Source organism: Sphaerodactylus townsendi, linkage group LG12, assembly GCF_021028975.2.
Source record: "Sphaerodactylus townsendi isolate TG3544 linkage group LG12, MPM_Stown_v2.3, whole genome shotgun sequence".
NCBI lineage: Eukaryota > Metazoa > Chordata > Lepidosauria > Squamata > Sphaerodactylidae > Sphaerodactylus > Sphaerodactylus townsendi.
The window spans coordinates 1,742,400-1,757,091 of record NC_059436.1 but is presented as its reverse complement, the minus strand read 5'-3'; the positions used below and the strand labels follow the sequence as shown (position 1 = coordinate 1,757,091).

At 55.4% G+C, this 14,692-nt stretch overlaps 1 protein-coding gene across 1 annotated transcript in view; it reads left to right on the top strand.

Annotated features, from left to right (window-relative positions):
* The first annotated feature begins 4,544 nt into the window (after window positions 1–4,544).
* LOXL2 (lysyl oxidase like 2) overlaps window positions 4,545–14,692 on the top strand; it is a 51,041-nt gene continuing 40,893 nt past the window's right edge. The window contains exons 1-2 of the mRNA XM_048512629.1: window positions 4,545–4,966; window positions 5,868–6,043. Coding sequence (XP_048368586.1) covers window positions 4,642–4,966; window positions 5,868–6,043 — 501 coding nt within the window. The 5' untranslated portion in view covers window positions 4,545–4,641. The remainder of the gene's footprint in view (window positions 4,967–5,867; window positions 6,044–14,692) is intronic.

The window sequence follows — 14,692 nt, the reverse complement described above, 5'->3', positions numbered from 1 at the left end:
CCCCACCCCCCCCCCCCCCCACCCCCCCCCCCCCCCACCCCCCCCCCCCCCCACCCCCCCCCCCCCCCACCCCCCCCCCCCCCCACCCCCCCCCCCCCCCACCCCCCCCCCCCCCCACCCCCCCCCCCCCCCACCCCCCCCCCCCCCCACCCCCCCCCCCCCCCACCCCCCCCCCCCCCCACCCCCCCCCCCCCCCACCCCCCCCCCCCCCCACCCCCCCCCCCCCCCACCCCCCCCCCCCCCCACCCCCCCCCCCCCCCACCCCCCCCCCCCCCCACCCCCCCCCCCCCCCACCCCCCCCCCCCCCCACCCCCCCCCCCCCCCACCCCCCCCCCCCCCCACCCCCCCCCCCCCCCACCCCCCCCCCCCCCCACCCCCCCCCCCCCCCACCCCCCCCCCCCCCCACCCCCCCCCCCCCCCACCCCCCCCCCCCCCCACCCCCCCCCCCCCCCACCCCCCCCCCCCCCCACCCCCCCCCCCCCCCACCCCCCCCCCCCCCCACCCCCCCCCCCCCCCACCCCCCCCCCCCCCCACCCCCCCCCCCCCCCACCCCCCCCCCCCCCCACCCCCCCCCCCCCCCACCCCCCCCCCCCCCCACCCCCCCCCCCCCCCACCCCCCCCCCCCCCCACCCCCCCCCCCCCCCACCCCCCCCCCCCCCCACCCCCCCCCCCCCCCACCCCCCCCCCCCCCCACCCCCCCCCCCCCCCACCCCCCCCCCCCCCCACCCCCCCCCCCCCCCACCCCCCCCCCCCCCCACCCCCCCCCCCCCCCACCCCCCCCCCCCCCCACCCCCCCCCCCCCCCACCCCCCCCCCCCCCCACCCCCCCCCCCCCCCACCCCCCCCCCCCCCCACCCCCCCCCCCCCCCACCCCCCCCCCCCCCCACCCCCCCCCCCCCCCACCCCCCCCCCCCCCCACCCCCCCCCCCCCCCACCCCCCCCCCCCCCCACCCCCCCCCCCCCCCACCCCCCCCCCCCCCCACCCCCCCCCCCCCCCACCCCCCCCCCCCCCCACCCCCCCCCCCCCCCACCCCCCCCCCCCCCCACCCCCCCCCCCCCCCACCCCCCCCCCCCCCCACCCCCCCCCCCCCCCACCCCCCCCCCCCCCCACCCCCCCCCCCCCCCACCCCCCCCCCCCCCCACCCCCCCCCCCCCCCACCCCCCCCCCCCCCCACCCCCCCCCCCCCCCACCCCCCCCCCCCCCCACCCCCCCCCCCCCCCACCCCCCCCCCCCCCCACCCCCCCCCCCCCCCACCCCCCCCCCCCCCCACCCCCCCCCCCCCCCACCCCCCCCCCCCCCCACCCCCCCCCCCCCCCACCCCCCCCCCCCCCCACCCCCCCCCCCCCCCACCCCCCCCCCCCCCCACCCCCCCCCCCCCCCACCCCCCCCCCCCCCCACCCCCCCCCCCCCCCACCCCCCCCCCCCCCCACCCCCCCCCCCCCCCACCCCCCCCCCCCCCCACCCCCCCCCCCCCCCACCCCCCCCCCCCCCCACCCCCCCCCCCCCCCACCCCCCCCCCCCCCCACCCCCCCCCCCCCCCACCCCCCCCCCCCCCCACCCCCCCCCCCCCCCACCCCCCCCCCCCCCCACCCCCCCCCCCCCCCACCCCCCCCCCCCCCCACCCCCCCCCCCCCCCACCCCCCCCCCCCCCCACCCCCCCCCCCCCCCACCCCCCCCCCCCCCCACCCCCCCCCCCCCCCACCCCCCCCCCCCCCCACCCCCCCCCCCCCCCACCCCCCCCCCCCCCCACCCCCCCCCCCCCCCACCCCCCCCCCCCCCCACCCCCCCCCCCCCCCACCCCCCCCCCCCCCCACCCCCCCCCCCCCCCACCCCCCCCCCCCCCCACCCCCCCCCCCCCCCACCCCCCCCCCCCCCCACCCCCCCCCCCCCCCACCCCCCCCCCCCCCCACCCCCCCCCCCCCCCACCCCCCCCCCCCCCCACCCCCCCCCCCCCCCACCCCCCCCCCCCCCCACCCCCCCCCCCCCCCACCCCCCCCCCCCCCCACCCCCCCCCCCCCCCACCCCCCCCCCCCCCCACCCCCCCCCCCCCCCACCCCCCCCCCCCCCCACCCCCCCCCCCCCCCACCCCCCCCCCCCCCCACCCCCCCCCCCCCCCACCCCCCCCCCCCCCCACCCCCCCCCCCCCCCACCCCCCCCCCCCCCCACCCCCCCCCCCCCCCACCCCCCCCCCCCCCCACCCCCCCCCCCCCCCACCCCCCCCCCCCCCCACCCCCCCCCCCCCCCACCCCCCCCCCCCCCCACCCCCCCCCCCCCCCACCCCCCCCCCCCCCCACCCCCCCCCCCCCCCACCCCCCCCCCCCCCCACCCCCCCCCCCCCCCACCCCCCCCCCCCCCCACCCCCCCCCCCCCCCACCCCCCCCCCCCCCCACCCCCCCCCCCCCCCACCCCCCCCCCCCCCCACCCCCCCCCCCCCCCACCCCCCCCCCCCCCCACCCCCCCCCCCCCCCACCCCCCCCCCCCCCCACCCCCCCCCCCCCCCACCCCCCCCCCCCCCCACCCCCCCCCCCCCCCACCCCCCCCCCCCCCCACCCCCCCCCCCCCCCACCCCCCCCCCCCCCCACCCCCCCCCCCCCCCACCCCCCCCCCCCCCCACCCCCCCCCCCCCCCACCCCCCCCCCCCCCCACCCCCCCCCCCCCCCACCCCCCCCCCCCCCCACCCCCCCCCCCCCCCACCCCCCCCCCCCCCCACCCCCCCCCCCCCCCACCCCCCCCCCCCCCCACCCCCCCCCCCCCCCACCCCCCCCCCCCCCCACCCCCCCCCCCCCCCACCCCCCCCCCCCCCCACCCCCCCCCCCCCCCACCCCCCCCCCCCCCCACCCCCCCCCCCCCCCACCCCCCCCCCCCCCCACCCCCCCCCCCCCCCACCCCCCCCCCCCCCCACCCCCCCCCCCCCCCACCCCCCCCCCCCCCCACCCCCCCCCCCCCCCACCCCCCCCCCCCCCCACCCCCCCCCCCCCCCACCCCCCCCCCCCCCCACCCCCCCCCCCCCCCACCCCCCCCCCCCCCCACCCCCCCCCCCCCCCACCCCCCCCCCCCCCCACCCCCCCCCCCCCCCACCCCCCCCCCCCCCCACCCCCCCCCCCCCCCACCCCCCCCCCCCCCCACCCCCCCCCCCCCCCACCCCCCCCCCCCCCCACCCCCCCCCCCCCCCACCCCCCCCCCCCCCCACCCCCCCCCCCCCCCACCCCCCCCCCCCCCCACCCCCCCCCCCCCCCACCCCCCCCCCCCCCCACCCCCCCCCCCCCCCACCCCCCCCCCCCCCCACCGTGAGTGGGGCGGGGGAGGGCGCAGAGGCGGCTCCGTGCGGAGCCGCCTGCCGTCTGCCGGCCTCCGCTTCGCCCCCACGCCGCCCGCACTCTTGGCGGCGTGGGGGCGGAAGGAGGCCGTGCGGAAACGGCCTATAACAGTAATTTGTCATGAGAAGTTTTCCTGTGGAAACAAGGCAATCTAGTTGCAAATGATTGCTGTAGCTCAACAAGTGCAGAGTATCCTGTGATGGTAGAATGGCAGCCCACCATAAACCTGGCAGCCCTTGACATAAGACCTGCACATAGACAAGTTTTGTGGGATGCAGTCACGAAGGTACAAGGGGATGGGGGGTGCGCTGTGCACCAGGCGCACGCCTGGGGGGCACAGAAAATTGCCCCCAGGCCCCTCCCCCCTTCCCTGCCCCCTGCAGCGCGCATTCCGCAATTTTAGCCTTCCCACACTTGCTTGGATTCGCTGCTTTTTTGAAGAACTTTTTTCAGGCGGCAAGAAGGCCTGTTTACGGTAAAAACGGCATTTCGAAGAACTACAGTTAGAGGAGACCTTGGGAGTTCACAAGGTCTCCTGGGAAGTATGGATTCCATTAGAGACAGTTTTTACTGAAATTAAACGCAATACAAAGACCCTCAAGAAAGAATTCTCACGAAATGAAAAGAACTAAAGTAAGTGTAGGAATGGAAGCGCCGATCGAAGAGCATAGAGACGTAAGAGTGGAAAATTACAGTAATGCACCCGAAGGCAGTTTGGCCCAGCTATACCTCTGGTGGGATGCACCTGTAATACAGAGGGCAATTGAGCCTGAGTAAAAAAGCTGGCTAGATCCAACTCATTCAAATTGCTACAAACATTCCTAGAAGAGTGGCTTCCCAGCTGGACAAGCAGGACTCAGGCATGATGAAGGGATGCCGGGCCACTTCTCTGCTCTCTCTGGTGGCTTCATTAGTAGCAATTGATAGGTGAAGGGACCAGGCTCTTAGCTGAACTGGATCCAGGCATATTGGAGGGGGCCTTGCTGCTTTCTGTCTCATTCTGTTCATTTCAGTGGTGGGCTTTAGAAGGAGGGGTCCAGCAGAATCTGAGAAGGCACAGTGGGAGAGTGTCTGGCTGCTTCCTGTCCTCCCTCTGGCCCCATCAGTACAGCCGGAAGCAAGAGGTTGGGATGAGATTGGATACAAGCACAATGGAGGGATACCAGGGTGCTTTCTGTTCTCCCGTATCGAGCTTGACATCTCACAGACTTCATTTTTTTCCTTCCAGCAAACCAGCCAAGTTGCCTCCCAGCCCTCTGCAGAACTCTGTTGGTAAAGGACTTTGGCTTCCCAGGAGACTTGCAGCTGCTGAAAAAAAAAAGAAATGGAGAGGTCCCTAGACCTTACTTTTAACCACTGTTTGTTTGCGCTGTTCCTCTCTGTTTACTTGAGCCCCTTGAGCCTTGCTCAATATGAACATTCGCCAGACCAACCCAGTCAGGCCACTCATGCTCCCAAAATCCAGGTGCGGTTGGTTGGGACCAAGAAGAAACACAATGAAGGGCGGGTAGAAGTCTTCTACAATGGGGAATGGGGCACCGTATGTGATGATGATTTCTCCATCAGTGCTGCCAATGTGGTCTGCAGGCAGCTGGGCTACCAAGAAGCTGTATCCTGGATCCCCAGTTCCAAATATGGCAAAGGAGACGGTAAGTCCCTTGTTCTTTTAATGACAGGAAGACGGTTTGCATTGCTTTTGCTTGCTTTAACCTTCTGCCCAGCAAAAGGGATTTCTGTCAATTATCCCTTGCGTCATCCTGAAGACTGCCATGGGAGGAAGCGAGGCAGATATATTGAAATCTGGATATTTTGTTTATTCATAGTCTGCTTTTCTCACTAAAACTCAAGTCTGATGATAAAATTAGGAAAAAATAAACAAAGGAAAATAGTATAGAATGCATTATAAACAATGCAACAAAATTACAACAATTCAAAGACAATAAAACCTATTCCTTTAATGAAAAGTGCCTACCAGACCATTCCATTTATCATCATCTTAGTCTCTTTTATTACAAAATGATGTCTACCCTATTAACATTCCATTAAAAATCAGCTAAACTGTCAAAAGACAATCATGCATAGCATTTACATAAAGTGCTGTGATGTGTTTCATACTGTAGATTTTGCTTGCTGATGTAATTCTTATAACAACCCTGCAAAATAGAGCTAAATCCTCGCTTAAAGAACAAACTGGTTGTTAATGTCTTGGCTCTGGGATTGTGGTCATCAGGACTGGCAACTAACTGTCCCTTGCCTTATATTCTTTTCTTCACTCATGCACTAGGGCACTAAATAGCTATGTAAATACTCCCAATGAAGCAAAGTCTTTGAGTCTCCTCCCAACAAACAGCAGATCTTTGGAGTACTGAAGTGGTCCTCTGGGAGCTGGCCATGGTGGATTGCAGGCAACCATTCAAAGGTGCCTATCTAGATCCAGAAGCTGGCCTCAAGGTTACTGTCAGGACTCTATGGGGGAAAATGTATGATTGTTCAGTCATGTTAGCTGCACACATATGCGATATTCTGACTGGCACACTTATTTCTCTGCAGGCAGAATCTGGTTGGACAATGTCTACTGTACAGGCAAAGAGGCTACGCTGGCCGAATGTACCTCCAACGGTTGGGGTGTATCAGACTGCAAACACACTGAGGACGTGGGCGTGGTCTGCAGCGAGAGGAGAATCCCAGGCTTCAAGTTTGATGACTCCGAAGTCAACCAAGTAAAGGTAAGCCCAGTTTGGAAGAAAAGAGGGTTTGGTTCACAAGGCCTTGGCAGCTCTGCTCAGACCTGCAAGAACAAGCTGAGTCCCGTCCATTTTGCAAGCAAGCACAAGTGCAATCCGAGTATACAGTATCCATCTTCCATTTCAAACCGCCTTGATAAATTAGCAATGAAATATCAGTCAAGGAAGGATGTGCCTTTGGGTCATGCTTTTAAGTTGCTGATGGAATTCAGTGCCAGAGCTGAACTGGGGGCTATGGGAGGCTCTCTCTGTAGGCAGTCCTGGAGTTTTTCCAAGACCGGAATACCTAAAATTAATGGCTAGGCCAGAGTCTAGAACAAGCAGGAAGTGCTATGCTATTGACCTGGAAAGAATAAAAGGCTCAACTGCATTTACTTATTTTCCCCAGTTCTTTAGTAATCTACCTTTCTCTCTCATGCTCAAAACAGACAGTTAAAATAGTTCAAGAACAGTATAAAGACATACACTCAACAGTGAAGAAAACTGCATTACAAGATCGGTGTACAATACGCTAAAATAGTATAATACATATACTAGAATAGTGCAAAACATACAACAAGCAATGTAAAGGAGCTGAATTGCGAAAATAGGAGAACCATAAAATGGAATGAAAACTGCTGATTCATAGGTGTTAATTGACCTTCCTATTCCAGAGAAGACTTTTGTTTATGTATTTATAAACATGTTTTATTTCAATGTCCGGCTTTCACGGCCGGAATCACTTGGGTGCTGTGTGGTTTCCGGGCTGTATGGCCGTGCTCCTCTGAAGATGCCAGCCACAGATGCGGGCGAGACGTCAGGGGGGAGTGCTGCTGGAGCACGGCCATACAGCCCGGAAACCACACAGCACCCATGTTTTATTTCATTCATGGCCAGTGCAAAGTCATTTGAAGAAATACTTGCTACCAAAATGAAAACCAGAATCATGATGCAGTCCTCTACTGGCAACAATCTAAAATTTTGCCTCTTTTGAATTCTCAAAAAAATGTACCACATATATATATTGCCAAATGTGTTTTTCCATGGGGTCAGCCAGGTCTAGTATAAACACTAATAGTGCAGTCCTATTCAAAATTAACCCATTCTTAACCCACTTGGAATCAAAAGGCTCAGACTGGAGTAACTCTGTATTATAAAAAGTCTGACTTTCTGCCCTTTTTCTGAACATCCCAGTAATGCATCCTCCTTTTTGAACCAAAGTCAATGAATGGGCAAGTGCCCATTGCTCATTTGAAAGGATCTCAAATAGCAGCTATGTGGGGAAGATCATGTGAGTAGTCAGATGTGTAGTTCCCTCCTGGGAACAGTCTGAAGACACATGGGGCCTGATTCATACTGGGACTGGGAGAGAATGTTTAGGCCTCCCTTTCCCTTGCTACTTTCTTAACTAAATTGTGAATGGGAGTATTATTTGCCTCATTGAGGAAACCTCATTTAACCTATCAGCGTATGTGAAGCCTCCCAACAAGGTAAATCCCCCTCCCAATTTCAGGTCAGGATAATGGCTAAGGGGAGAGGCCAAATCCCCTTTTTTTGCATGCCACAGTCCTGATCCAAAGTGGATTGAAAGTGTATGTGCAGAAGGGGCCTATGAATCACATGGACCTGAACAGGGCTTGATGTGTAGTTGAAACAATATTGGGCTTTCTGGTCTCACTCAGGTTAAAGCCACAATTGTACACAATATTTTGTATTAGATAAAAATCTAGTAGGGCTAGAATGTCTTTCAGTCTCTCCCTTTCATCTACATTCATAAGTAGGAAGCTGTTTCTTTCCAAGCAGGCTTCTTGGGGACAGCTCATCATTAGGAAGGGGGTCCTGGGATGTCCAAGATGGCTTTGGCAGTCACGGGCTTCCCCAGAGCCACATCTGAATTTTCAGGACAGAGGCCAAGGGAAAACATGCATCAGTCCAGACAGAAGTCATTTTCCATTCCGGGATGCTTCAGATATTAATCCTGCAAGCCAGTGTTCTCTGCCTCTGCTTTTTTCATTTGGAAAGGATCAAAGTTTAGTGAACTAGTGTAGGGCTGCTCCATTTGATGAGTCAGCTTGCACTGCCCCCTGACTTTTCCTAGGAACTTGTAATATCCAGCCACTTTGAGAGGGTGGGTGGAGATGAGGAGAATGAATTAAATCATCAGTCAGGGAGACTGGGGGAGAAGATACATGATTCATTATCTGTCAGCCCAGCTTCATTTGGCCAGTTGGTTTGGTGTCTGTTGCACATATGTTTGTCCTTCTGAGCTATGAGGTGGCCTGGGAACAGGTCACGCTATTTTATGCTCAACTTAACTTTTAGGACTTTTTGGACTGTATAGGTCAGAACAGGGTAAAATCTCAGCAAATTTAGCAAAGTAATACAAGAACAAAATGCCCCCCCCCCCCCCCCCAACCCCGGGAAGAACTGGTAGACTGAACTGCTTGATGATTTTCCCCCAGCAGGACTTCTTTTCAACCTCAAATCTCCATTGCAGACAAAAGTTATGGACAGGACATAATTCTTCTGCAGAATTAACATGGCATGCTTACTGTACTCTGCTTCCTTTTCTCTGCATTTAAATTTGTGGATCTGTAAACAAAGCAGTTTTAGAGAGAGTCCCCAATGTCTTCAGCACTCTCTTCTCCAATGGACAAAATGTGTTCTGAACTTTTCACCTCTTGTATACGAAGAAGCAAACAACAACAACTACAAGCCCCTGGCAGTAACTTTTCCACTGCAAAACCCTGAGCCTGTTTACAGTACAGACCCATCCCAGTTTTCCTTACATCACATCTTCCATGCCTAGGTTACATACCCTGTCCTTTGTTCTCTTGAAACAGTAATTATTTCAGCATGTGGACTCCTACCGAAGTTGCTGTCCTTGTGCATAGATTTTATAAAAGCTTCAGACTTCCATTAACAGCAGAGATTTTATTTTTTGTAAGAGACAACTTCCACGCTACTGTTTAAATTATTACCGTGCACTGTAGTATAAAGGTAAACAATTATCAGCTCAACATATGCTGTTGTGCATGATTGACATAAATGTCAGCAAATCAGCATTCTGCATAAAAGAACTGTTTTTTAAATTGTGGGTCAGCCCCAGTCCCATACAAATGAAGGATCCAGCTTAAAAAGCTGAGCCCTCCAGGGGTAGGGCGATCTATTAAGTTTAATAAATAACAACAGCAGCAGCAGCAGCAGCAGCAGCAGCAACAACAACAACAAAATGGATACAAGGCAGCGGGGGTGAAATGTGGGGATGACTGAATAATCACATCATTTCTGCTGCACACCCAAAAATGAGGTGACCACAATGGCATGATGCTCTGGGATCTCCCCACCTCTATGGTAAAACTATCAGCATGATGTCATTTTCTTGTCCCTGCTCCCTCCCTTTCCTCCTAGTTGTAAAAGACTGGGTCAGATCCAGATCTACACTTAGGCCCCTTCCGCACATGCAAAATAATGCATTTTGAAACCACTTTCACAACTTGGGTGCTGTGTGGTTTCCGGGCTGTATGGCCGTGTTCTAGCAGCATTCTCTCCTGATGTTTCGCCTGCATCTGTGGCTGGCATCTTCAGAGGAAGATGCCACAGAGGAAGATGCAGGCGAAACGTCAGGAGAGAATGCTGCTAGAACACGGCCATACAGCCCGGAAACCACACAGCACCCAAGTGATTCCGGCCGTGAAAGCCTTCGACAATACACTTTCACAACTGTTTGCAAGTGGATTTTGCTATTCCGCACAGCTTCAAAGAGCACTGAAAGCAGTTTGAAAGTGCATTATTCTGCATTTGCGGAATGAGGCCTAGAGATGGGTCTGCCACTTCTAGTTTGGCCCTGTGGTGGCAGGCTGGCAGCCCCAGGCAGCCAAATGTCTTGACCTGACTTCCTGTCCATAATAGCTTAATATAATTCTAAACCGATCCACGCATTTCTTTTCATTCATCCTAAGTGCTAATCAAATCACCGCATTTTCACACATTTGAAATTAATGTGTCCTGAAATCTGCATGTGGTTCATGTTTAGCAGTAGCTTAATAATAAAAAACCCTCGAGAACCAGATAATCACGCAGCGCAATGCTATCACATGTTGCCCGTCTGACTTCAAGTCTTAAAGAATGTGGACACTTTCAGGTGGGTTTCCCCAACAGGACAAATAATGCCTTCAGGATCATGACAGGTCAGGAAAGCAACACAGGAGGCTGGCTGAAGCCATTTCTCCATGCATGCTGCATTTGCTTTCTGAATCAGGTACTTCATGTGTGGGAACTGAGGAATTTCCATGTGACTGCTACACAGGACACAGAGTGCAGACGCTTGACTATGTATGTCCACAATGTAAAAATCAGTTCAAAGGCAGGGGGGAAAAACCACAGAAAAGAACTGATTCCAAGACTCATCTCTGCGCGGTGGCGCGGGGGAGTGCAAAGATATCCATGTCCTCTGTTGCTTCTGCAGATTCAGGAGCCTCCACAAGTTGTAATGGCTAGCTAGCTAAATGTCAACTGAATGAACAACTGAATTTCATTCTGAGATATTTAATGGTGTATATTGAACCAAATGGTGAGTAGGAATTTAAATTGCACATAGTTTGTACGAGATCCAACTGCAGCATTTGGCCTTCTTCTGTCAGGAGTGTGCTTATTCTTCTGAATTTACCATACGGTTTCTGCCTTAACTTTTACAGGACACATTTTTTTTTCAGAATGCTTGTTTTGCCCCTCAGTGTTATCTAAACATAGTTTAAAATAATATACTCATTACCACTTGCCCACCTCCTCCAGCAATTTGATGGGTGTAGGAATAAGACCCTACTATACTTTTTAAAAATAGACCCAGGAGGATTTTTTAAGAGTTCCCCCAAACATCCCTTTAAAAATATTTGTTGTTGACTCTGCCCTTTTCTCTGCTAAATATAGGCCTTGCTACTAAATATAATTAAACCACTGCAGCAAGAAATTTGCAAACAGAATGTCTTCGTGGTTTTGAATTCCAGCTATGGGCAGATCTCATTTGGGGCTGGTATACATGGGACATAGTGCTAGATTACAACACATCCTGCCCTCTATTGTAGCTATAAAATCTGCAGTGCTGGATAGGGCTAAAGAACCATTTTTAACATGCTCAGCTAGATGGCCATATGAATCTCACATGATGAATGATAGATATGTTGAATGAACTTGATCTCTGGTTACTGTTTGTTCTGTTGATGGCTAATCTATTACAATGTATATAAATATGTGCACAGGGGCAGTGGTGGGATTCAAATAATTTAACAACTGGTTCTGGAGGTGGGATCCAAATAATTTAACAATTAGTTGTTTACAAGCCCTATTTTAACAACCGGTTCTGCCAAAGTGGTGCGAACCAGCTGAATCCCACCACTGCACAGGGGGACTCGCTTTTACAAATCACTCTGTTGCTGAGTGCTACTAGTGGGGGGTGTCTTAGTGTTCTGGACATCTTTGCAACTAGAAACAGCCACTGGGGGCTGTTTGCCCCTTTCATGGGCTCTGTATGTCCTGCAATTATGTGATTGTGTATAACTCACAATTACCCCCATCTGAAAGTGACTCTCAGCCAAGTAGGTTTATTTGGAGGATATGTTCCAACATTAAAATGTAGTTGTAACTGAGACATGTAATGAAACAGAGGAGGAGATGGAGCTGACAGACTTACAGTTAAGCATATCTCTAACACTGGGGTATTAATGAGAGACAGTTTGCACTCTAATCTGTATCAGTTGCACTCTAATCTGGAGAACTGGGTTTGATTCCCCGTTCTGCACTTGAGCTGTGGAGGTTTATCTGGTGAACCAGATTAGCTTGTGCAATCCAACACATGCCAGCTGGTTGGTCTTGGGCTAGTCACGGTTCTTCAGAGTTCTCTCAGCCCCACCTACCTCACAGGATGTTTGTTGTGGGGGGTGGGGAAGGGAAAGGAGATTGTAAGCCCCTTTGAGTCTCCTTACAGGAGAGAAAGGGGGGATATAAATCCAAAACTCTTCTTCTTCTTCTTCTTCTTCTTCTTCTTCTTCTTCTTCTTCTTCTTCTTCTTCTTCTTCTTCTTCTTCTTCTTCTTCTTCTTCTTCTTCTTCTTCTTCTTCTTCTTCTTCTTCTTCTTCTTCTTCTTTCCCCTGCTTGTGGCCAGTGGGGAAATTAGCAACCCTAACAGATGAGAGGGGATCCCTTTCTTTGTCTGATTAATTGTTAGGCATGGAACAAACTTATGGTGGAAATTTCTCATACAGAGCTTATCAGCCCCAGCAGCTCCCTGGCTGCTTGCCCAGTGATGTCAGTGTGTGGGTGTAGATGCATTTAACATCATAATTGGGATTCCCTTCTGAAGAGTCATCGGCTGCGGTTTGCTCGGCTCGCTCCCATTGTGTTGCAATTCTACTTGGATTGCCAACAACCTGGAGAGGGAAAAATGCCTTGCCCCTGGAACAGAGACTTAACGAGCAGAAATGTGTAGTCGATGCTTTCCCTGGCATGGAGTTAAATAATATCACCTCCTAAATAACCTTCCATTAAGCTTCTGTTATAGGGCCTGGATGCTTTTTTTCTCCAGATAGTTGGCGGCCCTAAATTGCAAAAAAAATAATAATAATTGTGTGCATATGTATCCATATTCTCCTAAAAGGCATCTGATTGGGACCAGAAGAAACCCTGAGGAATGGTAACTAGAATAATGTGTCAGCAAAACTAGTTGTGCTGCAGTAAACAGGGATGATATGAACAAAACAGATTTGGGCAGCTATGTTGACCCAGCAGAGAAAAATCAAGTAAGCACTGATTTTAAAAAAAAACTGGCACAATTCAGACACACACACACACACACACACACACACACACACACACACCCCGTAGCAAATCTACCTTCCCCATAGAAATCATTCACCAACTCTCAGGCCAACATATATTATGTTGGGCAGTGTATGCTGTACCAGGTCCACATATTACTGAGTCCCTTTTTCACATCAGCATTCTATTTCTGGCCCCCAGAGTGTAGACAACTTGTGTTCCCTGTAAAGTTACCCTGAAGAGGAGCAGGCCAGCCGCTAGCACACTCTTCTGTGGGGGCCAAACAACAGTTTTTTAAACAAAGTTCCTGCAGCCACATTGCAACTATGGTGAATGGCTTTTAAAAAACAAAAGAGAGTCCTTATGGGCTCAAAATGCTGCAACAGGGGAGGAAGGGCTCAAGGGGGGAGCTATTCCCTGTTTTTGCTGTTTCCTGTGGATGGATTTTGCACAGGGCAAATGTAACAGGTGTCGGACGCAATACAAAACTGGGATTTTTTTTGAGGGCAAGTCTCATTCCCAAAACAGCACAAGTCTCATTCCCAAAACAAGTTTGCCAGTTTTATTTCTTTCAACCTGGGATTTCCGGAAAAAAAGAGAAACGTCTTTGTGTGAAGGCGCAAAAGCAACCTGGATTGTTTCCATGGGCTCCAATCACTGCTTGAGCGGCATGCATTTGAACAGGAAAAAGGAGAAGGGATTCCTTTAGAACAGTGATGGCGAACCTTTTCGAGACCGAGTGCCCAAATTGCGACCCAAAACCCACTTATTTATCGCAAAGTGCCAACACGGCAATTTAACCTGAATACTGAGGTTTTAGTTTAGAAAAAACGGTTGGCTCCAAAGCATCCATTACTCAGGAGTAAGCTTGGTGGTAGTCGGTGGCTTTGCTTTGAAGCAACCTGCAACTCTTTAAACACGACCCTAGGAGGGTTTACTCAGAAGCAAGCCCCATTGCCAGCAATCGAGCTTACTCCCAGGTAAAGGATCGTGCTTTAGTTCTTCGCATGAAAATCAGTGGGGTTTAACAGCGCTTAACAGGGTAACCTACACTGCTTCCCCAAAACTAGATCTTAGGTTTAATGCTAATAATCGAGCCCAGCGGCCCAGGCCAGCCTAGATGTGGGGGGGGGGTTTCCCCCCACATGACAAACTCTGCATGTGCCCACAGAGAGGGCTCTGAGTGCCACCCCTGGCACCCGTGCCATAGGTTCGCCACCACTGCTTTAGAAGGACTGCAGCCTGTTATACATTTGCTGTGCAGCATCCACCATGGAGTGAGGATCTTGAACCCAACTCTTTAAAAATGTGTACTTTGGCCCTGAGTTACAAGTTACACTTGTATTTTGGGGTGGAAATCCAAGAGTTGTGCTCCAGGATTCCTTGCAGTGGGTTCTGAACTAAGACTATCCTTTGCACTGGCAAGAAGGCACCGTTTCCTTCTTCATACATGCCGCATACCTTGTGTTGACTTTCCCACACTTTTTTGCTTGCAGTATACCACTCTTTTGATATCTAAATTTTCCCATGAGCCTAGACAGTCAATGCCGAAAAAGTTCCAAGAATCCAAGGAATTTCACATGAAGTACATTTAAATGCGTACTTACAACTTCATCTAACGCTATCTCAAACCAAAAGTATGTGCTTAAGTAAGTATCATCTGTTGTTAGCACAGCCCCCCCCCCACACACACACACACCCTCCCCAGTTTAGAAGCAAAGACAGAGCAAAAGGATTTTTAGAAGCAGCCTGTTTCAGGCTATGAGAACTTCAACAAAATGCCAAATGCAACAAAAATTCCCAAAAGAGAAGAATCTCCTTTTGTGCATTTAAAAAAGT